At 54.8% G+C, this 27,919-nt stretch overlaps 2 protein-coding genes across 3 annotated transcripts in view; both read left to right on the top strand.

Moving 5' to 3' along the window:
• Nucleotides 1-4,644: 4,644 nt before the first annotated feature.
• PGC (progastricsin) lies at nucleotides 4,645-13,097 on the top strand (the record flags this gene model as incomplete). Its single annotated transcript, XM_081246489.1, is given in 10 exon segments — nucleotides 4,645-4,706; nucleotides 6,664-6,814; nucleotides 7,221-7,338; nucleotides 8,296-8,414; nucleotides 9,039-9,238; nucleotides 10,380-10,502; nucleotides 11,039-11,186; nucleotides 11,970-12,068; nucleotides 12,822-12,974; nucleotides 12,978-13,097. Coding segments are annotated over 10 exon segments (1,290 nt in total). The 5' UTR covers nucleotides 4,645-4,647.
• A 1,705-nt stretch (nucleotides 13,098-14,802) lies between these two features.
• The window catches only part of TFEB (transcription factor EB), a 48,312-nt gene continuing 35,195 nt past the window's right edge, over nucleotides 14,803-27,919 (top strand). For both annotated transcript variants that reach the window (XM_081246837.1, XM_081246836.1), the window contains exon 1: nucleotides 14,803-14,899. The gene's annotated coding sequence lies outside the window, so the exon portion shown is untranslated. The remainder of the gene's footprint in view (nucleotides 14,900-27,919) is intronic.

Below are 27,919 nucleotides of genomic sequence, written 5' to 3'. Positions count from 1 at the left end.
CTTAAGGTTTATAAAGTACCTGTCCTGGGATCTGAGGTGAGGTCTCTTAGCTCTGCAAACTTAATTCAGGGGTTAGAATACACAGTGAAACTCAGATCCCTGGCCCAATTTCACACCCACTGCAAGAGACTCCACTTCCAGGATTCCTCAGAATGTGCTCCTTTAGCCCCTGTTTGAATGATTCTGATAACGAGGAGCTCACTAATCTCTTCCTTTGGTTGATGTTTATTTTGTGCCCAATTACTATTGATAGAAATGAGAAATTAGAATCAACCCAAATGAACAGGGCTAAGTAATGCTGCTACCAAGATGATAGAGCACTGTACAGCCACCAAGAGTGATAAGAATGTGGCTTATCTCAATTCTTGGAAGTGTGTATATAGTAATCTTTAGTAACAAGAACAGAAGTAGTATTTACACACTGATTACAGCTACGTTAAAATCTCAGTGTGTACATTAGGAGCTAGAATAGAATTTTGTAATTTAGAATGGTGCAAATAATTGTAGTTTCATGTCATTTTGATTTTTTTTTTAAGGTTTTATTTTATTTTTATTTTTTTTAATAACAAATTTAATCAGTTATACATATACATATGTTTCCATATCCCCTCCCTTTTGCGTCTCCCTCCCACCCTCCCTATCCCACCCTTCCAGGCGGTCACAAAGCACCGAGCTGATCTCCCTGTGCTATTCGGCTGCTTCCCACTAGCTATCTACCTTACGTTTGGTAGTGTATATATGTCCATGCCGCTCTTTCACTTTGTCACAGCTTACCCTTCCCCCTCCCCATATCCTCAAGTCCATTCTCTAGTAGGTCTGTGTCTTTATTCCTGTCTTACCCCTATGTTCTTCATGACATTTTTTTTTAAAAGTAGTATATGTACAGAATTTAAATGAAATTTAGTATCCAGAATTTTTTTTAAAATCCTCCATTAAAGGACTCAGGGATTGTCATCTCAAAATTGAGAATGGGTGTATGAACACTAGATTGGGAAGGATCCTGAGGCCATGTCTCAGCACCATGAAAGAGAGTGATCTGTTTGATTAGCGATGTCTGCCATGGGTGGAGGATTAGCAGTGGCAGTGTGCATGCTAGTAGCTGCCATCTCTTCTTGAGACACTCCCAGCAACCAGTGTCACTTTTGTAGTCACTCTGAAAGATGAATGAGCTGTTTAAGGAGCCAGGTGAGGGAAAAGACCTTTTCTTTTAGTTACAAGTGATAGGATTTGGGGCAAGTCACTGGGATATAAGACAGTATGAAATAAATACCATAAGGGGAGGAAAAGCAAAGTCCTCCACAATAGGAGCCAGTTTGAGAGTAGGTGAGCACAGTAGGGAAGGCTTTATGGCCTTTGTACTGGGTCTTGAAGGATGAGGAGATTTTGCAGGTGGAGATGCTGGGAAGGGTATTGCAGATGGAGACCACAGCATGGATAAAGGCACGGTGTTTGGAAAACAACAGGTCTCCTGTGAGAAAGCAAGGAGATTGCTATGGCTGGAGCACAGAGCATGTGTAGGTTAGCAGTGGAAGATGAGTGTGGAAATGCAGGAAGGGGCCAGCCTGAATGTGTCCTCAAGGCCAGGGTGATGAGTTTGGATTTTATTTAATTAGCCACAGGGAGCCTTTGATGAGTTTTGAGGCAGGTGGTGCTTAGAGGTAGAGGAGACCAGAGGGTGATGAGATAATGCCTCTTTCCTGGGAAACCATCACTATGAGAGGACGCCAGGCCCTGGATTTGGACACGATCCCTTTAGAGTGTGGGGTGGAAATAAGAGCACTGGGATAATGGGGTGTGGGAGATATAACCAAGATCTATTGAGAACAATCTCATGGGCTCCATCTAGCGTTCAGGATTTCCTGAGCTCTGGGCCAAGCCCAGGGAGGTGGAAGCGACAATCTCTGCCTTCAAGGAGTTTCTAGTCTATGGAGTGAGGAAACGTACACCAGGAGACAGCTGGAGACCAATCCTAGACAGTGTGTGATCCGACACTAAGGGGAGGGCACCAGCTGGGTGTGCAGTGTTTAGGGGTAGAAGATGAACTTGGTGGACAGCCAGTGGGTCAGGCTTACTGGGGCTCCTGTCCTTGGTGGGAGGTAGCCCTGGATGACTTCTAAAGTGTCCTCAGACTCTGTACATCCCTGGCTGTAGGAGGAGAGGTCCTGAAGGATGGGCAGAACTTGGACATGTAGAAGGAAGAGAAATGGGCTTTCCAGGAAGGGGGGGCTGGGTGGTGGCAGGGCAGACAAGGACTTAGGATGTATGGGGACACCCAGGGGACTGACTGAGCTGTCAGGTCAGGTTGGGTAGGTGGGGCAGTAAAGCCCCAGGGCCTGGCTGCCAAGCAGGGTACCCTGGCTCGATGCAGTAGGCCAGGGATACTCAGAAGGGATGTAGTGTGACTGGGGTTTGGGGACAGTTAGCCCACAGCCATCAGACTCCTTGGGTCCCGCCAGATAAGGAAAGGGTCCCTGGAGGGCCATGTTGTGGAGTCTTGTTGGCCTCACAAGACTTAGGGGACCCCATGGATTCTGCTATATTCACAGGATGTGGCAAGATTCCAAGGATCCTATGACTTTCTTTTGCCTGATCTTCCAAACCTGCGGATTCCCCTACCCCAGGGAAAGCACTCCCTCCTTACCTTGCCTTCCACTCCAGTGTCCCTGGAGACTGCAGGGAGGAATGGGAGATGATTTGGCCTTGAGACACGACCAGGCAGGTACCTCCCTCTCTGTGCCAGGCCCGGGTGGACCTCTAGTGCCCTTTCTCCCCTCCTCCATCCAGGGCCAGGGGAGACTCCAGGGCTCTGGCCGGGCAGTGGGTGGAGGTGGCCAGAGTGGAAAGTCCCCACGGGCTGGATTATATCGGTGTTTGGCAGGCCTGGTCTTGGCCTTCTGCCTGGGGCTCAAGAGCCTGACAAATCTGTTTGGAGCCCTGAGTGAGGGGTGAGGTGGCAGAGAGGGTACTGGCGTGGGGACTTTTTCCACTCACCCCAGAATGGAGAATTCTCCAGTGCCAGGTTGGCGGGCACTGGGCCAGCTCCAGGTCACCTCAGGCAATGAGAAGCTTTTAGCTGGGAAGCAGGCAGGACCCAGAGATGAGGGACAGAGGACACGGCAGATCAGGCTCGGGAGCAGGAACGAGGACAGACGAGAGCTGGGGAAGAGGGTAATGGGGGACACAGGTGTTTTAGGAGAGAAAAAGACATGGGCAGGGACTTCCCTGGTGGTCCAGTGGTTAAGACTCAGTGTTCCTAATGCAGGGGGCATGGGGTTTTTTTGTTGTTGTTTTGTTTTGTTTGCTTGCGGTACGAGGGCCTCTCACCGTTGTGGCCTCTCCCGTTGTGGAGCACAGGCTCCGGATGCGCAGGCTCAGCAGCCATGGCTCACGGGCCCAGCCGCTCCGCGGCATGTGGGATCCTCCCGGACCGGGGCACGAACCCGTGTCCCCTGCATCGGCAGGCGGACTCTCAACCACTGCGCCACCAGGGAAGCCTGGGGGCGTGTGTTTGATCCCTGGTTGGGGGACTAAGATCCTTCATGCCGCACAGTGAGGCAAAAAAAAAAAAAAAGACATGGGCAGAGTCTCAATGGAACAGAATTAGAGAGACAACGAAGAACAGAAGCAGGGGCCGGCACGTCCCCTCCTCCCACGCCCCTGCCCAGGCCTCCTGTTGCTGCAGATCAGTGCCAGTGGCACAACCAGAAGCCAGTGCGGCTAACTCTGTGGGTGTATCCTGAGTGCCTGCTGAACTATGATGAGAATTTCTCCAAATGTCCTATTTGACCAGGAAAACCTCCAAAGCTGCCCCCAATAGCTCTGACTTCAGCCACTGGCAACCCAGCCCCACCATCTGCATCTGTGCTAACAATACCGTCAACATCACCACTGTCAGCATCACGCTCACCGCTACCATTATCATTACCGTCATCCTAGCTACTGACCCCATCAACCCCCAGACACTCCTAACTGCATCCCCCAAGGGGTTGGGGGTGCTGGAACCAGGACTTAAGTCAGAATCTTTGAGTGCATCACCTATAGACCAGCGATTCTCAACAATTTTGCTCCCGAAAGGGACATGTGGCAATGCCTGCAGACACTGTTGGTTGTCACAACTGGGGGACTGTTGCTGGCATCTAGCAGGTAGAGGCCAGGGATGCTGCTGAACATCCTACAATGCCTAGGACAGTGTCCACAACAAAGAGTTTTTTGTTTGAAAGTGTCGGAAGTGCTGAAGATGAAAAACCTGCCTACGGCTTTCACTCTGCCCTCCTCTGGCCCTCACCCTAAAAGGCTTATTTCACACCTCTGGTTCCTGCACAAGAAGTCATATTTGCCACTCCATCTTACGGCCACTTTGATTTCTTATCGCTCGCACCTCCTGGCCTCCACCGCTTGTACTGAAAAGTCAATAAGGTGAAAAGTCATTTGCAGCCACCCTCACAAGGGAAAACACACAGAAACAACTGATACCTGGAGCCCAGGGTATGCCTGGGATTGAGGTCATGCTGGTGCAGGGCAGGGAGGCAGGGTCTGGGCTGGGTCCTTGGGGTATAAAGGAGGAAGGAGTGTTCATGGGCCTTCACTCCACTCTGACGCCACAACTCTGAGCTGCTTCTCTGCTGTGGCCAGCTGGGAATCGGCATCATGAAGTGGATGGTGGTGGCCTTGATCTGCCTCCAGACCTTGGAGGCGGCCGTGATCAAGTGAGTCTGGGGCCTGGCTGCTGGGGCAGGAGCCTGGGCAGCCTTTTTTTTTTTTTTTTTTAATGAACTACCATAGACTGGATGGCTTATAAATAACAGAAATTTATTTCTCAAAGTTCTAGAGGCTAGGAAGTCCAAGATCAAGGTGACTGTAGATTTGGTGTTTGGCGAGAATCTGCTTCCTAGTTCATATATCCCCATCTTTTTGCTATCCTCACATGTTGGAAGGGACAAGGAAGCTCTCTGGATGATCTGCCTCTGCTCTGGGACTTCTGGACAGGGAAGGCTCCCTGAATCGGCGTTAAGACAGGACTCAGCGGTGGGAGGAGATATGGCCTCTGCTTTCAGGGAACTTCCAGTCAAAGGGAGAAGCACCATCCTTTCCCCAACTGATGAGAAAAGATGGATAGGAAACAGGGAGAACAGGGGTGACTACCACCCAAGCAGATGCTGAACGGCTGGTACAATTATATCTAGATAGGGAGACGTTTGCTAGTATTTTCCTTAAGGCCCCCAATTTATTTGGCAGATGCCAAAATCATCTAAGCAGAAACACCAGTCATGTAATCTCTACACGCTGAGGTGTCAGGGGATAGGGAACGAGGCGGCACAGCTCACAGGACATCAGGAGGACTCCCGGCCTGCCACACTGCCTGCTATTCTACCACTAAAGAGTGATTTTTTGGCAAAGAGATGGCTCCTCTCAGAAACTTCTTTGAATGTGCAAATTCTGTAATTGTGATGGGGTGGAGCAAACATCAGCCTTCATAGCTCAAGGTGAATGGGTTTAGCAGAGAATTTCTGGACAACGAAGGGTCTTGGGGGAACGGGGAAGAGATGGGGAAAGAAGTGAAAGCAGCGGGAATTCTGGAACCTGGAACCAGGCCTGGGTGGACCCGCAGAGACCCCCAGGCAATGGCAGCAAGCAGGTCTGGGAGGACACGGGCAGAAACCCATAATTCAGTACATGCAGTTCCAGAGCTGACGTGGGCTCCGGACCACCCAGGCCAACCTCCCCGCTGTCCCTGCATCCTGAGAGAAGCATGACTGATCTAGGCCAGACAAGTAGCTGCAGGGGCAAAACTAGGACCCTGTCTTCTGAGTCCGCAGGCTATAGTGTTCTTTCCCTGGGCCTGTGCTCTGTCACGGCCAGCCGGCACCAGGTGCCTGACAGCCACTGTACCAGAGGACTCTCTTTGGGGTGAACTTTGCCATCTATGAAACTTTTATTTTATTTTATTTTATTGGCCACATTGCGCAGCATGTGGGATCTTAGTTCCCTGACCAGGGATTGAACCCGCTCCCACTGCAGTGGAAGTGCACAGTGTTAACCACTGGACGCCAGGGAAGTCCCTCTGAAACCTTTTTTAAACACGCACAAATTGGGCATTCCCTGGCGGTCCAGGGGTTAAGGACTCCGCGCTTTCACTGCTGAGGGCGCGGGTTCAATCCCTGGCCAGGGAACTAAAATCCCGCAAGCCACGTGGCACAGCCAAAAAAACCCCAAAACCAAACCAAAACAAAACAGAACAAAAATGTACAAATCCTACAAAGGGTAATGTCTGAAGTTCCTCTCCCCTGCCTGGGAAAGTGTTTACGGGATATCTGAGAGTGGAGGACCAGGGTGGGATGAGAACCCATGTGATGGGGTGGGGGCATGCATGGATGAAGGCAGTTGTTTTCTGAATCTCAGAGCAAGTCCTGAGAAGAGTTTTGAAAGAAAGAGAAAGAGAGGGGAAGAAAATGAGAGGCAGAGGGAGAAAGAGCCAGAGAGAACCAGAGATTGAGACAGACATGGAGAAAGAGGGAGACACACAGACACGTACAAGCCGCAGACACCGGAGGACAGAGTGGCAGGGAGCCTGAGGCAAACAGAGATGCAGAGAGAGAGAGACTGGGATATTAGAGCCTCCGTAGGAAAGAGGGAGGTCCTGTCCTGACCCCAGCCCTTCTGCAGAGTCCCCGTGAAGAAATTCAAGTCCATCCGTGAGACCATGAAAGAGAAGGGGATACTGGAGGACTTCCTGAGGACCCACAAGTACGACCCCGCCCAGAAGTACCGCTTTAATGACTTCAGCGTGACCTCCGAGCCCATGGACTACATGGACGTGAGTCCTGACCCTCCCTGGGGCTCCCCATCTCCCTGCTGCCAAAGATCAGGCCTGGGCTGTGAGCTGCGCCCTTCCTCTCTGCACCCTCCCCCCCGGCCCCCGGGGCCTGCCCCCATCTCTCAAACCTGCCAGCCCGGAGACTTCATTGGCGGGCAGAGCACTCAGGGGCCCCTACTGACCTGGCAGCTGAGTCCACAGAGACCTTTGCAGCTGCCCCGGGCAGGCTCGGACCAAAGGTCTGTGGGTTCTGGGCAAGCATGGAGGGCAGGCTCAGGCCCCTGCTTCTGGTGCGGGCTGTGGGGCTGGTCACTCTGTCACTCTATCCGTGGAGGAGGCTGGGCCTGATGGTCCCTGGATCCCGCCAGAGCTAACAGCCTGCCCATGTCCCCCCTCTCCCGCCCAGGCTGCCTACTTTGGTGAGATCAGCATCGGGACCCCACCACAGAACTTCCTGGTCCTTTTTGATACTGGCTCCTCCAACCTGTGGGTGCCCTCTGTCTACTGCCAGAGCCAGGCCTGCAGTGAGTGCTAGGTTGGGCAGGGGAGGGCGGCTGGCAGGGCAGGGCACTGACACCCTCTGGGGAAAGGCTGCACTTCATAAAGATTGCTGGGGAGAACTGTAGTCCTGGAAGGGACCAGGGACTTGTCCAGGGTCACGTGGCACATGCCCAAGCCAGAGGGAAGAAGCTGGCCGTGGAGCTGGGTGGCCCCTCTGCTTTCCCTGCTCACCAATACATATCCCTTCACCTACTCCAGCCCAGCCCAGCCCACTCCACTCCGTTCTGTTTGCTCTGGGCAATGCCATTCCATCCCACTCCACTCTACAACACTCTTTCTATGCTACTCCACCCCATGATTTACTAAGTTCTTACTGAGTATCTCAAGGGACACGGGAGAAGGATATCGATGTGGTCCCCTCAGTTGTATTTGGAGACAGGAGATGTTCACTTCCTAGGGCTGCCTTGGTCCCTGCTAAAGCCTAGGGGTTTGGGTCTTGACACCTCTAGTCCAGAAGGTCCCTCATCGGCTCCATCCTAGGCTATCTCAGGATCCTGGTGTGGCCAGCTTCTCCTCAGGGTGAGGTGAGGGTCAGGGAATGCACAGATGCCCTGGAGGTTCATTCACTCCTTCATCCGATGAGTAATTTCTCAGCACTCGCCATGTGTCAGGAGATCTGCTGGGGGTCAGGGAGATGAATAGATTCTATATAACCTGCCCATAGGGAGGTCACCATCCTAGGGCATCTCAAGATTCTGTAGGTCAGAGGGGGCTTTGGAGTCAAGGCTGGCCAGTTCTTGTGGGTCTTCCAATGCCAGGAATGTCAGCTGGCCACCACCTGACTCAGTGGCCGGTGGAGGGTGGGGCATGGGGGGAGTGCTGAGTCCCCAGGATGTAAGCCCAGGCTGGGAGACACGTGGGCAGCCCGGCAGGCCTAAGAGTGAGCCAGCCTGACTTCCCGAATTTTCCTTCCCTTGCAGCCAGCCACACCCGCTACAACCCCAGCCTGTCCTCCACCTACTCCACCAATGGGCAGACCTTCTCCCTGCAGTATGGCAGTGGCAGCCTCACCGGCTTCTTCGGCTATGACACTCTGACAGTGAGTGATGCTGCCGGTTGCCCCTGTCCCCACACCCAGATGTGGGGAAGGTAGTCCGGGGCTGTGAGCTGGATTCTAACCTCAAAATTCTCACAGTCTGATGGGGAGGCCCTGAAAAATATGGGAAACACCTAGTGCTCTACCGTACAGGCCAGAAAATCAGTACAATAAAGGCTCATCCAGGGACTTCCCTGGTGGCCCAGTGGTTAAGACTCCACGCTTCCACTGTAGGGGGCACGGGTTTGATTCCTGGTTGGGGAACAGATTCCGCATGCCACAAGACGCAGCCAAAAAAAAAAAAAAAAAAAAGCTCATCCATTCACTCATTGAACCCTCACTGTGGGCCATGATGTGCCAGGCACCGAGGGCACCACAATAGTTGGGATGACCTGGTCCTTAAGGAACTTAAAGCCTCGGGAAGAAGAAGGTTGGGGTGGGGAATGCTGCAGTAGTCGGGGATGGCTTCTTGGACGAGAAAGTGGCTTTTGCAAACCTGTCAAGAAGAGAAGCAGCAGAAGCAAAGGAGGGATGAAGAACAGACCCTTGAGGGGTCTGAGGAGGGGGAGCCTGGGGGAGGTGGGTGGAGATACACTTGTCATCTCCCATCCTCTGTTTCCCCTCCAGGTCCAGGGCATCAAGGTCCCCAACCAGGAGTTCGGCCTGAGTCAGAACGAGCCGGGTTCCAATTTCCTCTATGCGAAGTTCGATGGCATCATGGGCCTGGCCTACCCTTCCCTGTCCATGGGCGGGGCCACCACCGCCCTGCAGGGCATGCTGCAGGAGGGTGCCCTCACCAGCCCAGTCTTCAGCTTCTACCTCGGCAGGTAAGGAACCACCTGGCGGTCCCCAGCTCCCAGCCCATGCCCCCCCGGGGCCCTGGACGGCTGAGGTTCAACACTTTGGGATTTGAAGGCCTCCCAGCCGGAATATGTGGCAGGGCCTTTCCTCCTGGGCTGCTGACTCTTCCTCCTCCCCTCCCCAACCCCCGCATCTGTCCCTGCCCACTCGGCCTCTTCTTTGTATTTCTCGGCCACGACAGTATCTCTCCTTCCTCCAGCTGAACCCTTCTTTGAGCATTGCTACTGCTTCTCCATACCTCTTGGGTTTACCTCCTGCCCAGAGCCCCAGTTAGCTCATTTCCTTCTGACCAAATGTTTTCTACCTGGACACCTCTTTTGTGTAGCAATCTATTGCTTCATCTCCTTTGATCTATTGTTCTAGCAGGTCCTGGAGTCTTCTGGTCTAGGTCCACCATGAACTCCTAGCAAGTTGTTATGCTTACCACACACACGAGCCAACTCAGTGATTTATGTGGATGGGCCCCGGTGCCAGGCGGTAGGAGGGGTGGGGGTGGGGGTGTCGCGTGTGGCCTGGGGTGGACTTTCTTTCCTCTCCAGAATTAGACAACTACCTTCTAGACATAGTCAATATCTACTCTCTGGGGCTTAGTCATTTGAATCTTTCAACCACATTATCCTGTTACGTCGGTTACTGGCCTCTGAGTTTAGCCTGTAGGAGCTCTGCCCAGTTCCACACTCAGGTTCGTCTTCTGTCTAACAGGGGAGGCCCTGCCCTCCCCTCCACCTGGGCCCTACCTCCCTCCGATCCCAGCAGAAAAATAACAAGCTGGGCCTGGGTCAGGCTCCCGTGGACACACTCCACCAGCAGCACAAAGTGAAAGGGAATGGAGAACGTGGTGTGTGGCAGGGTGGGGGGCCAGACGACCAGAGGCTTCCCCAGAGGCAGCGCTTGGTGGAGCAGCAGCACCTGGGAGCCTGAGGCACTGGGAAGTCTGAGCTCCAGTCGGGGCGGGGGGTGGACACAACCTCTTCCCTCAGGGATCCCCAGTCTGGGGGAGACACAGCCGTTCCTCAGGGAGCCCCAGTCTGGAGCCAGGGCAGGACCTCTGTTTTCCTGCCTTTTCCACAGCCACTCCCTGACTCACTTTTGCTCTATGTCCTGCAGCCAGCAGGGCTCTCAGGACGGGGGATCACTCATCTTCGGGGGTGTGGACAGCAGCCTGTACACGGGGCAGATCAACTGGTCCCCCGTCACCCGGGAGCTGTACTGGCAGATTGGCGTTGAGGAGTGAGTCTGTGGTGGGCCCTGGGGGCGTGGGCACTTCCTCGGAGCAGGCTCTGAGGCACTTCATGTCACACACACACATCCGGGTACTGCCGGGTGGCGGGGGGACAGAGGACCCTCAGCTGGGGTTTCAAGGCCCAGGTTGGCCTGGAGAAGGAGGGTGGGGTGGGGACAACATAGGAAGGGGCAGGACTGGGAATCCCAGACATTTTGGATCCTGTAGTCCAACCCTAGGGGCTTAGACATTAGAAAACTGGGGTGTGTGAGGGGGAGGGACTAATTTGCTCGAAGTACTTACAACGAATCAGTAACCCTGGCCTTCAGTGTTTCTAGAACCATCCTTGGAACTCTTTAGAAAGAGATTCCAAGGCCATTTAGGTGGCCTTTGACAGACTTTGGTATGAGGCAGGAGGATGGCTGGATTGACCTCTGCAGAGTCCTTATCTTCCTGAGGTGCACCTCGATTCTGTGGTTGCAGCTCATCCCCTAGCTGCCCTGAGCTGGGAGGCGCTGAGGCCGCCCATCTCCTCACCGTTCAGGTTCCTCATTGGTGACCAGGCCACAGGCTGGTGCTCCAAGGGCTGCCAGGCCATCGTGGACACTGGCACGTCTCTGCTCACCGTGCCCCAGCAGTTCATGAGCTCCCTTCTGCAGGCCACAGGGGCCGAGGAAGACCAGAATGGACAGGTGCGTGTGGCGGAGGTGTGCCCCTTCCCCGGGGGAGGCCAGCCAGGGCGCATTTATGGTTTTTCCTGGGAGCACAGGAATAGCCTGATTCTTGGCCTCTGTGCTTCTCGCTGCCCCCAGGCACTGGAGGGGGAGGGCTCAGGATGACTGGGGCTGGGAGCTGGCTGGGGGCCCGAAGGCTGATCCAGGGGAGCCAGATGCTTGTGCTAAAAGGGTGTGGGGAGGTCACTACTAGGCAGAATTTCCTCTGAGCTTCAGCCCCTTAGCGGAAACAGGTTACACACCTGCCGGGCTTTGCAGTAAGAGGGAAATAACTAGACTGTGCTGCCAAGCCCATGAGTGACAAGGGACAACCCTTCAGTCCACAGCTCCTTCACCTCCACAGGGCCATGCTCTCTGCCCCGTGCCCCCTCCTGAGCCCACCAAAGGGTTTGCCTAATTAATGCATTCCCACTAACTTTGCTGGACTGATGGGCCATGCTTTCTACAGACCTGCGTGTTTTAAAAGGACACTTGCAGAGAAGGGGGTGTAGATTTAATCTCTCTCATGGGGGAAATTCAAGCAAGAGTCATGTTTGGGGTGAGAGAGATGCTCAGGTCCCCCCAGATCCTACCCTCTGCACGTGAGTCCTCATGTGTAACACGAGCAGGATTGGTGTTGCAGCCTCCAGTCCCAAAGCAGGCTTGGGGCTCAGGCCCGGGTCCTGAGGGGCTGAGGTGATGGGGTTGGCAGGTACTCTCAGGGGGGAGATGAGGCATCCCGGGCCCTGTTCCTCTCTGCAGCTTGTCGTGGACTGTAACAACATCCAGAGCCTGCCCACCCTCACGTTCATCATCAATGGTGTGCAGTTCCCTCTGTCACCCGCTTCCTACACCCTCAATGTAAGTCCTGGCCCCTGCAGGCTGAGAGAGTGGGGACACGATCGGGAGGGTGGGGGATGGGGATGGGGGTGAGGGGTGGGAGGAAGGGGTGGGTAGCCAGAAACGCTGGGTCTCCTTACCTCGCGCCATTTCCTGATGCCTTGCAGCATTGATTTCTTTTCCCCATCCATTGATTCTAAACCCCCGTCTCTGGAACGAGGCTATGAAAGAGCAGAGTGCCATCTATTATTAATGATTATTATTAATTAGGGGGGAGGGGCACTGGCTCTTTGGTGATCACTTATGAGAGTCAGCCACTGAGTGAAGCACTTTGTCTACATTTCCCTGATTACTCGTCACAACATTCAATGAGCAAGATACTGATTCTATTTTACAAATAAAAGCTTGGAGGTTCAGAGAGTTAAGTAACTGGCCCAAGGCCACATAGCTAGTCAGGGTGAAGCTAAGCTTTGAACCCAAGTTGGTCTGGCTCCAAGACTTTACTGCCAGGCTGACCTGCTCCAAATCAGGAACAGGAGGGAGTCAAGGAGACCCTGCAGAGGGAGGCCTGTTGCAGCCTGCCCTCAGCCACGCCAGAATCCCCCACCAGCCCGGCTCTGGCTCTGAAGGCTCAGTTGGCCTGTGAGCCCTCAAGGGCAGAAACTTTGGCTCACCTGTTTCTGCATCTGTGCTGCTGGCCTGGGGCTCTGGGCTGAGCAGAGCCCCGTCACTGTGTGAGCGGATGAATGAGTGTTGCCCTTCTGTATCGTGCAGTACGGCGACAGCTTTTGCATGTTGGGGGTCGAGTCCACCTACGTGCCCTCCCAGAACGGCCAGCCCCTGTGGATCCTTGGGGACGTCTTCCTCAGGTCCTACTACTCCGTCTATGACTTGGGCAACAACAGGGTGGGCTTTGCCACCGCCGTCTAGACTCAGCGCCTGGACGCCCGGGCTCCCTTCTCCCTCTGGGCCTCCCAGGCTACAGGGGGTTCTCTCTGCATTTCCTCTCTGCATGTAGCCTCCCTTCTCTGGACTCTGGACTTTCTCTAACAATAAATCTTTCTTCTCCATATTGGCCAGCTGTTGTTTCTAGAGGGCAGTTGTGGCCTGTAAGGCAGCCCCTGGTCTCAGACAATGGGGACAATGAGAGTCAGGGGCACGTTTGCCTCTGCTGCACCATGTTCTCCCTGAGTTTCTAGGAGGTTTGCAGTGGGTCACTGAGAACCTAAGAGAAATAGGGCACAGGGTAGGGCTTGGGGGTGGGCCCTGCATCCCTCAAAGCTTGGAGTCTGTTCACATCTTCTCTCTGGAGAGGGAAGACTGTGGTAGTGGCATGGAAGCAGGGCATTCCTTTGTAATGGACAATCCAAAATGCTCTGCTGACCTAATTTACCAAACTACCACCAGAGTTACCCCACACATGTGCACTAGCAGTGTGACTAGGGGTCCAATGTATCCTAAATCTAGGCCTCTTCCTCCTTATCTGTGATCAAGTTTCACTAGGAGCTTTCAGAGTAAGGCTGGATGCCGATACACATTTGTAACAGTCATGGATCCTTTAGGGAGAGATCACCTGATGCCACCAGAACCTAGTAGGTTCCAGGAGGGCTCCAGAAGATCTGGGCTGAGTTAAGCCTATCGTATTTTAACCCAGACCCCTATGTCCCAGGGCTTGTCTTTAAAGAAGGGCTGGCTCTCAACCATGGACAAGAGGGATAGCTATTTGAATCACATGAAAATCAAGCCCATTTGTTCTAACCAACTGAGCAAGAGGTCTTGTCCTTCTGGACTTCATTCCTGTCCTCCATAGGACCCACCCAGCAAAAGACCCAGAAACCTGGTTGGGGGGGGCGGGTGCTGGGGACACGGTATGGGGAGGGGGAGGAGGAGGAGGAGGAAGAGGAGGAAAAGGCAAAGAATGATAGCTCAGCACCCTGTAACTTCCAGCAGGGGAAAGTGACACGAAAGAGGTCAGGAAATTTCTGTCCAGCAACATGGCAGTGGTGGGTACCTGCAAGCTCAGGCTGATGAGGTCTAGGTGGGGAGGGGGTATATATAAATGGAGAACTCACAATTAGAGGGGAGGTGGGCTCTACTTTATAGTCATATTTCCTTTACCATGCTGACCAACCTTGTCCCTTATGCTCAAGATCCAGGTCTGGTACCCCACTCCGCCAGGAGGGAAACTGAGGTTTGACACAGAGGGGTTTCTATGGCAACAGCACACCATCTGGGACCCTACATCTTTCCTAGACTCCAGGAAAGCCAGCCCGCTGCAAGCCTCTCCTTGGGGTCAGATAGGCCACAGGGTGTATTGTGGTGATCTGTGGTTCGGACATCACTTATTGAAAAGAGAAAACTTGCAAAAGGGGTAGAAACGAAGTGGAACAAAGTTTCCAAATTAAACGTCAAGTCCCTGTACAGGCCTGAACTCACAGAGCTGGACTACAAATCCCGGCGTGCCTAGCCGAGCGGCAGGGAGGACTACGCTTCCCAGCGGGCTCCGCGGCAGGCCGACGTGGGGCGGAGTCGGGCGGGGCGGGGCCGCGGGGCAGGGTGCTGCCCTCTGCCGGGCGCGGCGGGAAGTGGGTGCGGAGTGACAGCAGGAGCCCCGGCGCCGGGCGCGGGGCTCGGTGACAGCGGAGGCGGCGGCCGCCGGCTGGACGTAGGGAGCGGCGGCGGCGCCGACGGCAGAGGGAAGGGCGGACGGGGGCGGGCCTCCCTGGTGGCGCGGAGCCTGAGGATCCCGGGAGGGGGTGGCCGGCACAGCTCTCGGGCCGGACACCTGAACTTGGGACAAGTTGCCGGAGCCGCGGGGCGCGGGCGGCGGACGGATTGACCTTCATAGTTAGGTGAGCGGCGCTGGGGGGCAAGGGGTGCGCGGAGGGCCCGGAACCCCCGACCCAGGCTCCCCTGGTCCGATCCAGTGGGTCCGGGAGACAGGTGGGTGGGTGGGGGTGTCGGCTGGAAAGGGGAGCGAGACCGTGTGCGCCGCGCTGCCACCCGCCCCGCTGTCCGTCTAGCCCGGGACGCCCGGCGCATGGCCGGGGCGGCGCTGCCCGCGGAGCTTGGGAGCCCCTTCAGCCCCTCCCTTCAGGCCCGGGCCGGGGGGCGGCTTCTCTGCGACCTTATGTAACCAGGCGGGAGGGGCCGTGGCGGGCACGGGCCTTCCCGGCCCGGGAGCTGGGAGTCGAAGGGGCGGGAGGCGTGGGAGTGAACTTGCAATAAGTTTGAGGGCGTGTGGGCCCGGCGCCCACTTCTTCTCCACCGGACGCGGCTGGGGCGGGTGGCACCGGGGAGGGCGCCGGAGGTAGGGGAGGTGTGCGGGGGCCGAGTCCGGCCGGGCCAGGCCCTGCCTGGATGGTCCGGGGGAATGGGAGGGCCGGAGCGGCGCCACGCCCCGGGGGCCGGGCTGCTGGAAGCTGAGGGGGGGGCGGGTGGAAGTACCATCCCTCCCTCCCTTCCCTTCCCTTCCTCCCCCTCGGTCTCTTGAAGAAGCCGCCTCTGCCAGAGTCCCCCGGTATCCCTGAGCGCAGTCTTTTTCTCCCCCTTGCATTATTCCACGACCTTAGGGAACCCCAACCCCAGAGCTCACCCACTGCACGCCCCTCTTTCTACCTTCCCTGGAGCTCCCAGCCATCTGCCCGCCCCCTGAGTATCCCCCTTCTTCTCGGTCCCGAATCCCGGAAACACGCCCCCTTCCCCCCGATTCCCTGAGTCCGCACCGCCCAACCTCAGGCTGTCCCGCCCCCGAGTCAGCGCTCCTTCTTCTCCCCTCCTCCCGGTACCCCGATCAGCTATTCGGCCGCAGCGAGTGCGCTTGCCTCCTCGAAGGGAGCGGGCTGATGCCAGCTCGGCTCCCCCGCCCCTCGGCCCCCTCCCGCCGGGGGTTCTGGCTTCACGCACGGCTGCCCCGAGCTGCTCAGGGTTGCGCGAGCAGGTTCGCGCCGAAGCCGCCCGGCGCGCCCCAGCCCAGCGCCCAGGGGGAGGGAGGAAGGGAGGGAGGGGGAGAGGGCGCCTGGGGCGGGGCTCGTCTGCGCTAGCGCCCGCATTGCCCAGGGCTCCCCCACCCGCTCCTCATTCCAGGCCAGCCCCTCACCGCGGGGTCCTTCTCAGATGCCCCGTCCACTCCTGCTGTCGTCCTCCCGCCCGTCTGTTCTGGGGATGGTTCTGCGCGAACAGTTTCTGGACTAAACTTTAGCGCTTTGGCTTCGTGTTCTCTGGGGAAGTGTCAGTTAATTGCCGCCCAGACCCCACCCCCCACCCTGAGAGAGAGGTGCTTGGGTGAGCAGGGAAGGGGACAGGCCGGTTCAGGTCCCCAGTGACACCTCTGGGATGTGGGCTCAGGACCCTCCTAGCTGAGATTCCACCGGCCCAAGACCTGGCACTCTTGGGCAACTGGGGGTGGAGGGGAAGGTAGGGGGCCGGTCTCTGGTGTCCTCCAAGGCTGCCAGATGTGGGTGCCCTCAGATCAGATCGCAGTTCTTGATTCCTTGGCTTGTTCCCTCTGAGGCCTTCACTCTTCCCAGCCTGAGAGATGGCCCCCAGGCCCTGCCTTCAGGGAGATCACAGTCTGGGAGAGAGACAGCCAGGCCAGAAGAGGCTGAAGAGGGGAAGGGCTGGCTGCCTTGGGAGCCCTGCCTGGTAGTCTGAGGTGTGCTTGTACCATGCCTCAGTTTTCCCAGCCATGGGAAAAATAGCAATTCACTTGGACCCCTTCATTCTGCCTGCCTCCTGGCTTCTAGATGTGAGTCGGGAACCAGAGAGTGTAAATGAAGGGCTGTTTAGGGTGACTCTATGCTCTGCTTGTGCGGGAGAGCAGCCAGTGTTGCTTACAGTTTACAAGGCCTGTTACAGCTGCAGTGCTATTTTGTCCTCAGCTCGGCTCTGTGAGGTGCAGCCAAATGGGAACCCAGGTCTCCTGGTTCTGTGTCCCATGGAAGGGGTGCAGGGATTGGGGACATCTCCTCAGGTGAGCACTCAATCCAGGGAGAGCCCCTGGGCTTCTGTGGGCTGATGGCCTGGTAACTCACAGTCAGAAGTGGGTAGGAGGGTGGGCCAGGGCAGGCAGGAACCCATCCAGGGTTCTGGGATGATGGGAGTATCCAGTGCTCACCTCCACGGCCAGTGAGGCCTCCCTTTCAGCCTCTCGGCTGGAAAGCAGGTGGGAGGGGCTTCCCACCTCTCAGGCCTGGCTGCCCTTTGAGGGTCTGGCTTCTGGCCTGGATCCCCCCTGGGGCTCTGTTTATGGCTGTAATTGCATCATTAGCCAGAGTTTATAGAGTTACTTAGCACCTGCCCCCAAAGGGAGTGGCCTAGCCACCCCCTGGCTTCTGTCTCTTCCTTTTCAAAGTCAACTTGGTTTCTGCCGGCAGCAGGGGTTTCCCCGACCGCAGCTGGCATGAAAGCCAGGTTGGGCCTTTGTCCTAGGGATGGAGGGCAGTCAGCACTTGGGGCCCAGCTTGGGGCTGCCCTGGAGATGACCGTGGAAATTGGGTTGGCCTCCTCTGATACAGAGGGAGGGAGTTCAGAGTTCCCAGAGCTGCCAGAAGTGTCCACATCCCAGGATACAGTGGGTGTTTTTGCATATAATATATGTAACCTCATCTGAAACGAGGGAGATAAAAATGTACAAACTTCTCAGGCTGCTGTAAGGAATCAGGTGCCTGGTACATGGTGAGTCCAGGGTGCTGCTCTGTATGTCAGTGTGGGGTGTATGTGATTGATGGGAGTTTGTGTGTGTGGTTATGAGGTTATCGGTATCTACATACATGTATATAGATGAATTGTCTATATACATGTCTATGAGAGTGCAACGATAACGTTATCTATGAGATAATGAGAGTGTAACGATATGAGAGTGTAACGATAACATTAATAGAATATGCATCTATTCTCTTTATGCTATAATAGAACAATATTGTAATAAAATTTAGTTATAATGATAGTTGTCAACATTTATTGTATATTTATTCTTCAGAATGAGGTAGTACTTATTATTTTCATTATACTGATTCAGAGAAGTTAAGCAGGTTGCCTGAAGTCACATAGCCTGGAAGTGGTAGGGATTCTAACCCAGGCCCAACTGAGTCCAAAACCCATGTTCTCAATCCCTGCAGAAGACCACTTCAGGGTTTCCCAGGAGTTCTGTCTTAAAAGGCAGGGTGTGTCGTGGTGCAGGAACCTTCTTTTCCTCTGCCGGGGTCTCCTGCTCTGAGCAGGGGTGGGACTTGCTGAAGCCCCTGCCCCAGGACACACCTGTCTCCTGGCTGCTCTTCTGAGCTGCTGACACAGGTGACGAAGGACCCCTGGCAAGAACTCTCCTGCCCGGCCCGGGGAAGAGATGGGTTCAGACAAGGCTTCCTGGGTCTCTTTGGATACCTCAAATATTCCCTTACAGTGAAGTCCTCAGTAGGCACTTGATTAATCAGATGTGCAGAAAAGGCTGGGGGGCTATTGGGTGAGAAGGGGAGAGCAGAGAGTCGTGAGAAGAACCCAGGAGACCTCACACTGACAGGCCGTGTGGTATCACAAAATACCTATAGTGATAATGTATAAAATATACCTTGACATGACCTGGGACCTGCCTCACATGTTAGCACCCATTCCCACCCTTATTCAGCCCTCTCCTCCATCCTGCCCATTTCTCTTTATTAGTGTGGTAGACTGCAAAGATGGCCCAAATTTTCTCCCTCTATGTATCCATGGCTGGTCCCTGCCTCTCGCAGCCCCGGTTTCCGAATCTGTGAACCTAGATTATCTGTGGAGTCCCCTCCAGTGCGAGCCTTCTACCAATCTTCCTCAAAGGCACCAAGGCAGGAGAGGCTTCAGAAAGCGTTGGGTATGGGGTGCAGGGGAGGGGGGAGGTGCTGCCCAAGTCCACTCAGTAGAGCTTTCGCTAAAGCCTGGCCCCGTGGAGCGACCCGCCAGTTTTTCTTGGGACAGAGCCATAGCTACCATGTATTGAGCACTGGGCTAAGTGTACCCTAGAGCATGAGCTCCAGGGCCAGGCTGCCTGGCTTGGAATCCCAGCTCTGCCACTTACCAGCTGTGTGACCCTGGGCAAGCTGCTAAACCACGCTGTGTCTCTGTTTCCACACCTAGAAATCGAGGAGTATAGTAGCACCTACCTAATAGTGCTGTAGGGAGGCCTAAGTATGTTGGTGCTCGCTGCATGTACAGGACCTAGAACAGTGCCGTGCTCAAAAAATGTTAATTATCATAATTAAGTCCTATAATGTCTTTATTTCTCATTTCCAGGTGAGGAAATAGAGGCATAGAGAGCTCTAGGGGAGAAATAAAGACCTATGGGTTGCAAACAGGCCTCTCCCGTGGGTCTAGCAGCCTCGAGCAAAATGCCTTCTATGGGGCTTTGCAGACTCCATGGCCACAGTCCCCACCACTCCCTGTTGTACCACACCCTGCTCGGTCTCCACAATTAACAAGGTAGCAGATTTGGCCATGCCTGCAGCATCTCTACCTCCCCTGCCCTGCCCTGCCCCTTGGGACTCCTAGGATAGCATCTGGCCTGGTCACTTACTACTCACTCCTGACCAGAGGCCCTTCCCCTGCCCTCCTGCTGCCTGGCCCTCCTGCACTCTGACCAGAGATACAGATCTCCTTGTCTGCAATGCCATTAAAAGCAGAGATAAAATCTCAGCCATAAGGCAAGATGTGGAACTTACCGTGCCCACAAGGAAGTGCTTTTCTGGCTGTGGGGCAATGGGGGCAGTGGGTGAGAGCAGAGGGCAGCCGAGAGGGGCAGAAGCAAGAGGCAGAGTCATCACCAGTTTTCTTTCCTGTCCCTTAAGTGTGGGCATGAGGAGGAAGAGAAATGAGGTCTGGTCATCCCCACCCTTGTCCAGCTTCCTTGGGCCCAGGCCGCCTTCTTGTCTTCTATCCACACAGCGGGGTCCCAGAGTCAAATGTGCTGCCATGGGATTAATCCAGGAACTCCAACAGACTATCCAGAAACTCATGGTCCATATTCCCTCGTCCCAGCCCTTGTTCATGCTGGTCCCTTCTCCTGGCAACCCCTCCCCTACTCCCCTCCCTATAGGCAAATCCTCTGTCCATAAAGGCACACCCTTCCAGGAGACCAGGGGACTGCTCCATCTGCAGCTCCAGCTGGAGGTTGTGATGCCCTGGGGAGCTCTTTTTAAAAAAACTGTTGCATCTGAGTCTTCAGGGAGGGGCTTAGGCATCAATATTAAAAAAAAAAAAAATTTGTCTGATGATTCTAAAGCCCTGTCTCTAGGACAGTGGTTCTCAAATTTGAGTGGGCATCAGAATCAACTGCAGGATTGTTAAAACAGATTATTGAGCCCCACTCTCAGGGTTTCTAATTGAGTAGGTCTGCAAATTCCAATAGGTCTAGAATTGGCAATTCTGACACGTTCGCTGGTGATGCTAATGCTTCTGGTCCTGGGACCCCACTTTGATAACCTACTGTTTTGCAGCTACCCAGGCCAGAGCTATCTGTTTCCTGGGTCTCCAATTGCTTTGGGTCTCTTAGGCCTATCTCCTTTTTGAATCCAGGTCCCCAGGGGCAGGAACCACCCTGAGACCATTTGGTGACCCCTAGTCTCTGGTATGGTCAGCCCTCCCTCCCCCATCCTGACTTTCTGCCCTCACCTCCCATTAAACTGACCAGTGTCCAGTCTTAGCCCCACCCTTCAGGATAGGTGCTCAGGAAGTAGTTACTGCTTAAGGCAGGGTGAGGTGGACAGCACCAGCCCCGAGAGTCATCAGGACACGGGGGCGGTGGGGTCTGAAGCTCCCATAAAAGTGCTTGGAGCCAGAGTGGCATTGCTGGCACCAGGGTGGAGGTGTCCAAAGCAGCCCAAAGTGAGGCTGTAGAAAGATCCATCATGTTATTTTACTTTCCCACCCTGTGGAGGGTGTTTGATCACTGTTTGAATTGCATTTTTTGGTTAATAATAAAAATGATAATACACATGCAAGAAATAGCCATTTCCGGGCTTCCCTGGTGGCACAGTGGTTGAGAGTCTGCCTGCCGATGCAGCGGACACGAGTTCATGCCCCGGTCCGGGAAGATCCCACATGCTGTGGAGCGGCTGGGCCCGTGAGCCATGGCCGCTGAGCCTGCGCATCCGGAGCCTGTGCCCCACAATGGGAGAGGCCACAACAGTGAGAGGCCCGCGTACCGCAAAAAAAAAAAAAAGAAAAAGAAATAGCCATTTCCTTCTCCTTTCTTCACCTGGCCTGGAGACGTTGGAATGGTGGGTGGGGGTCATTGTTGGGAGTAGGGATGTGTCCATCATCTTCCAGGGGGTCCTGGGCCTTGAGGGCAGCAGATAGTCGGGTGACAGTGGGGTTTCACTGGGAGGCCTGTGTGGGTGGAGTCTTCCTTGGAAGCTGGGGGAGTTGCGGGGAAGCCTTCTGGGAGGTGAGAAGAAGTGATGGCAGGTCCTCCAGCCCTTCAGGGGGGTGGTGAGATGAGCTGGAGTCAGGGCCCATCAATCTACAGATGAATGGACTGCTCCAAGGTCACACTCTGAGCACAGGGGTGGGGTCTGTCTTGCAATATCATCAGTGCCTGGAGAGAGGCTGGTGTGTAATGGGTGCTCAGTACAGCTTCATGAAGTGAGTGAGCGAGCGTGAATGGGGCCCCGGTCGTGTGCTCAGAAACAAGGACACACAAATGCTTTATCCGTGGTCTCTGCCCTGCAAGAACGTCACCATTTAAGACCCAGGGACTGGTTCCCAGGGACTTGTACAAGGAGGAGCTCCCCGCCTCTGCCCACAGTGATCCAGGCCCAGCCTGGCTCTAGCATGGGGCTCACAGCCTGTCCGTCCCCGCGGAGAGTTTGCAGCAGCAGCCCTGCCCCCTACCCCCCCACACTCCCCCACCCCAGTTCTACCAGTGGGTCTGTGGGGTGGGGCTCCGGTTTGTTTTCTCCTGTTTGCCTAGGGAAATCACAGCCTGTCCTCTGCCTTGTTTACAATTGGTTTGGGGACAGCACCTGCCCCAGCTCCTACATCCCTGAGGGGTGCAGTGTGGCCAGGAGGTGACACACTATCCTGTCCACCCCCTGCCGCCTCTGTCCCCTCCCTGCCTTGGCCAGGTGTGCTCTCAGCTGCCCCTGCCAGCGAGGCACCATCTGGCTTTGCCATGGGCTGATTGGAGCTGCAGGGCTGTGGGCCTCAGAGGCCGGCTGGCGCAGCCCCTGTGTTGTCGAGAGGAGGGGACCGGGATCCAGGGAGTGCGGGGGACCCGCTCCAGCATCCATTGGGGTCAGCAGGCATGGACTGAGTGGGGGCCTGGCACTGTGCCGGCCAAGCAGGGTGGGTGGGAATAAAGACACGGCTCCTCCCCCAAAACTGGTAGCCTGGTGGGGAATTTCAGTAACTGCAGAGGACAGTGAAAGGCAGAGTGATGTGAGATAGTACAGAGCCGTGGACTAAATGACCACAGATGTGTGGACGCCTGGCCCTTTGGTCTGAAGAGCATTCTTCCTTTTTTTTTAAATTAATTTTTATTGGAGTATAGTTGATTTACTATGTTGTGTTAGTTTCAGGTGTACAGCAAAGTGAATCAGTTATACATATCCACATATCCACTCTTTTTTTAGATTCTATTCCCATCTAGGTCATTACAGAGTATTGAGTAGTGTTCCCTGTGCTATACAGTGGGTTCTTATTAGTTATCTATTTTATATATAGTAGTGTGTATATGTCCATCCCAATCTCCCAATTTATCCCTCCCCACCAAAGGGCATTCTTCCTTGGTCCAGAGAGAGTTTTTACAGAAGGGCTCGTGCCAGCACTGAGACCTTGGCTCAGCCCTTCTCACCCCTTGAGCTTCCAGAAAGAGTGGCTTTCTCGATCCCTGGGTCCTCCCACCCGGGGGTCACCTCTTCAGGCCCAGGAGCCTTCCTTCCTGGACAGGGTCCTTTCTTCCCAGAGGCCTAGAGGCTGCTGAGTGAGAGGTGAGGCCACAGGGAGGCTGCTGGCTCCTGAGCTACCCGCCTGTCATTTGAAGCCCTGGGCCCTGGGGCACACGGTGCTAAATTGGGTGCAACAGCTCAGGCCTCTTTGGGCACACCTGTTGCTGAGCCCCAAGGCTTGGGCTTGGAACCGGAGCAGTGCCTCTGCCCACCCCCCCTCCAGCATCCCTCTCTTCCCCCCTCTTTCCTTTGCCCCCCACATCCCCATCCCTCTGACCCTTCATCTAGTTCCACGGCATCTGGAACATCAGGCCTAGATGCGGGTGTGTCTCCCTGTCCTGCTTCATCTTCTTCATTTCATTTTTCTGCCTCCCTCCTTCTTTTGGTGTATTTAGAGGGTGTGTGAGGCCTGCCCTGCTCCCCTAGGGCCTTCCCAGTGTGGACCTCTGAGCTCTGCTGTTGGGGACCCAGAGGAATGGCCCAGGGCAGGGTGAGGTGGGTGCGAGGGAGCCCAGCATCATGCAACCCCCTGCCCTTGGCCACCAGGGGCATGTGGTGGCTGGGATGCCCGGGGGTGGGTGGGAGACGAAAGGGCCAGCTGGAGGAGCCCCTCTACAGACAGCCCTGGGTGCCACTGGCTCCTCCAGACCTGTGACTAACTATAGCTTCTCATCCAGTAGGTTTGGCCCAATCATAATGGTTTTCAAAGCCAGGTGTGAGAAGAAAATATTAGAACTTCTATTTATATGTATTTCTATCTCATCGTTTTGTCCCTCCTTTTGTGGTGAAATGTAGCATAATTGCCAAAAGGAGCATAAACCTATATGGATAATGTAATAAATAATTATAAAAGTGAACACCCGGGCTTCCCTGGTGGCGCAGTTGTTGGGAGTCCGCCTGCCGATGCAGGGGACACGGGTTCGTGCCCTGGTCCGGGAGGATCCCACATGCCGCGGAGCCGCTGGGCCCATGAGCCATGGCCACTGAGCCTGCGCGTCCGGAGCCTGTGCTCTGCAACGGGAGAGGCCACAACAGTGAGAGGCCCATGTACCGCAAAAAAAAAAAAAAAAAAGTGAACACCCAGGTTACCACCACCCGGGGTGAAGAAACAGAATGTAACCTGCATTCTGAAATCAGCTTGTGTGCCCCACCTTGGTCATAAGCCCCTCCCCCAGAGCGAACCACTATTTTGACTTTCAAGATAATCAGTTCCTTGTTTTCCTTTATCATATAACCACCTGTAGCTGCATCCTTTAGCAAGAGAGTTTAGTTTTGCCTGGTTTTGAGTTTCTAGAGCTGGAATGACACTGAACATGTTCTTTTGTCACGTTGTGAGATCCGTCCACCACTGTTGTGTGTAGCTGTGGTGTGTTCATTTTCACTGCTGTATAGTATCCACTGTATGAACTTGTTACCGTATTTGTATGCATCCCGCCACTCATGGACTTTTGGGTTGCTTTCCTTTTCTGGCTACTGTGAACAATGCTGTAAGAACATCCTGGAATTTGTTTCTTGGTACACTGGTGCATACACTTCTCCAGAGTCCATATAACCTGGAACGGAATTGCTGGAGCACAGGCTATACAATGCATATTTCAACTTTAGTAAATACTGTGTTAAGTGGTTGCACCGATTTACTCCTCACTGGTGACACCTAAGAGTTCCTATTGCTCTGTATCCTCACTAACACTTGGTATTGGTAGACTGTTTCAGTTCTGTCCCACTGGTGAGCATGTGACAGTATCTCATCATGGGTGTAATTTATATTTCCCTTCTCACTTTTTTAAAGATCTATTTTTGTATATGTTTGCTCACATGCATGATATATTAATACACTGGTACTTATAAACAATTCCTGAGAAAAGAAACTAATATTGGGGGTGCTCAAAATTTTTTACTCACAGGGGTGAGTGATCAAAATAATTGAAAGACCACTGAAATATTGAATGCCAGGGAGGGGGCTGGTTTATAGGTTGGCGGGGGGGAGGTGGTCTTGGGACGAGATTCCCAAGTGGCACTGGCTGCAAATGAGGCAGCTCTGCCCAGAGGGTACTGAGCCGACAGGGTACTTACCAGCACCTTCAGGCCCTTCCTGCCTGACACATCTAGGGCTCCAGCAGATACCCTTCAATTTAGAATTGGCAGGTGCCCGGCTTTCAGGTCCTTCTACGGCAGTAGTTCTCTTTGTCTCCCAGGGGACATTTGGCAATGTCTGATGACATTTTTGGTTGTCACAACTCAGGGAATGCTACTGGCATCTAGTGGGTAGAGGCCAGAGATGCTGCTAAAGGTCCTAAAATGCTCAGAACAGCCCGGCAACAAAGAGTTATCTAGCCCCAAGTGTCAATCGTGTTGAGATTGAGAAACTCTGTTCTAGGGAAGGATCCAGGAACCTGAGATTTGCCATGACCTTGCTGTGTGGCCTTAGGGAAGTGACTAAATGCTTTGAGCCTCAGTCTCCTCGTCTAAAAAGGAGGGTGGCAAGTGTTGCTGCCCCCTCCCCTTCATAGGCTGTTGTCAGGACTGGGGAGAGGGTGGCTGTGTAGGCATCTTGGGAAGCATCACTGCAAAGGGGCCCATGGACATTGTTTCCAGGGGGTGGGGGGTTTCCAGTGCCAGCCCTTCCCCTCGACTGTGCTCCCTGTCCATCCACTGAGCTGGAGGCATCAGGTGATGGCTGTGAGCCTCCTGCTATTCCAGGTCTCAGAGGGCTGTGGGGTAACTGCCCTGAGGGCCCCTGCCTTTTGATGAGGGCTGCAGAAATGAGGGGCTCTCTGGGGAGCCCTGGGGCCCAGAAAAAACCATTTCTGACTTTGTCCTCAGCTGGGTGGGAGTCCAAGGTTGTATGGGGTGATAAGAGGTGCTTATCATACTCCTTATCTGAGGCCCCATTTCAAGTGCGGTGGTGAAGCGTGGGAGCCAGAGGTCATCCTTAGGGGCTCTGTACACCCAGGCCAAGCTTTGTGTCCTTCTGGATTTTGCTATCTCAGGGAGGGCCCAGGATTGGGTCAGAGTCTGGGTCAGAGCTCTCCGGGCCTCTTTGACCTCCCCATTCTGAGGCTCACCTCACCCCATGAGTCTTCAGGAACCTTGGCGTGCCTAGCCTCCCCGCCACTACACTATCCCTTCCTGAGACATACTCTCGAGAAAGGGCCTAGTAACCTCATCCACCCTGAGGTGTAGATGACTAGCGACAGCTCAGTGACTGCCTGCCTTTCTTGAAAAGCAGTATCTACCTACCAGAGATGGGAGTCCCTTAGCCACCAGAAAGAAACACTAGCGAAATGTCAAGTGTCTCAGGCTGTTAGAGAAGTGCTTCGGGGGCCGAGGAACCTCTGAAATCGCAAGTGTAGCAAGAGCATTTTCCCACAAGTGAGAATCGTATGGTGGCTCAGATCTCCCCAGAGCTTCACAGGACTGTGCTGGGTCTCAGGGTCCATTTCAAGGTGGGCCAGAGTGAGAGTGTGAATTGGGTGTCTGGAGGCCCTGGGAAGGCCAAAGGCTGAGGTCACAGGTGTGGGGTCAGTCAGGAAAGCAGTGAACCGTGGGGCTTCTGGCTAAGGGGGCACACACCTCCAGGAGGGACAGGGAGGATGTGTGGGTTAGGGTCTGGCCCGCCCGGGACCTAGTAGGATTCCTGCAAGTTCTTGCCCCTCTGTGCCTCTCCATCTCGGTGCAGGGGCAGCTTGGCCTGGGGCCCTGTGCGGCTCTGTGGGCAGTGGGGCTGTCATTGGCTCAGTCTGGAGCAGGGAGGGACCCTGTAGGTGACCTGGAGCCCCGGGTCCACGAGATGGGAGCTGGGAGCCCATCTGCGTTGGGTAGAGTTGTGGGTGTGAGAGGCCTTCCGGGCGTGTGGTTCCCTATGCACTGTGAGTAATCCTCAGCCACATTTGCAGCTCCCAGGGGATTGTGCAACTTCCTCTCAGGCCAAGGTGCAGGGGGCTGGGTGAGAAACAGCACTGGGGAAAATGAGGAAACTGGGGCCGGCACTGGGGCCAGGGGCATGGCCCTGGGCTCTTGACCCCCGAAGAGCTGAGCGTTCCTGGGGACCTCCTTCCAGGGGACTGCCCTCTCCAGTTACGCGGGCATGTGTGCATGTGCGTGTGGCGGGGGTGGGGTGGGGTGGGGGGATGTTTTTGGGGAGCTGGGTTAGTGGGGATGAGTTCCCGCAGGCTGCGCTGGCATGTGGGTATCTTTTGAGCGGGGTCAGGGCTGGGGAAGCAGGTGGTGAAGGGAGGGGCTGGGGCAGAGGGTGGGATGGTGGAAAGCATGTGAAATCAGGAGAAGCAGACGGCCAGTCCCACCTCTGCGGAGCCGTAGCCTGAGCCTCTGGTGAGAAGGTAATGGGCCTGATGCACTTAGCTGGGCGGCCAGGCTGCAGGAAATACACACTGACGTCAGGATTGGGAGCAGACACTGCTGGGCCAGCTGGATTCAAATCCTGGCCCTGCCGCTTTTGCAGCTGTGTGATCCTGGGGCCTCAGTTTCCTCTTCTGTAAAATGGAGATGACAGTTACAGTGCCCACGGTGTGGGTTCATTCTGAGGATTAAAAGGCTTAATTCACGGAGAGTGCTCAGAACAGCACCTGGCACAGTTAATGTCGTACCTGCATGTGAGCATGTTTGTGTGCAAACATCAAAACACCAGGTTCACGGTGATTATTTCTGATGGCGAGGATTGAGTAGGGACTGGGGATACTAATAAGAGCTCCTGTGTCCAGGCCTCACTCCACGTCGGATGCTGGGCCAAATGCTTGACGTGTACCAGCCCCTTGGACCCTCACACTCACCCTATGAGGTGGGTGCTGTCATCATCCCCATTTCACAGATGGGAACACGGAGGCACAGAGGCATCGCGTGACTTACCAGGGCAGTGATGTCAGTGAGGAGGACAGCAGAATGGTCTGCCTTAGCCCTGCTGGACCTCCCCTGGGTTCGGCTGGAGGTGGGCGGGTGGAGAGG

The sequence above is a fragment of the Mesoplodon bidens genome (genome assembly GCF_964165515.1).
Source record: "Mesoplodon bidens genome assembly, chromosome: 10".
NCBI classification, from domain to species: Eukaryota; Metazoa; Chordata; class Mammalia; order Artiodactyla; family Ziphiidae; genus Mesoplodon; species Mesoplodon bidens.
Note: the sequence above shows the minus strand (reverse complement) of the source record. Positions and strands in the feature narration are given on the sequence as shown.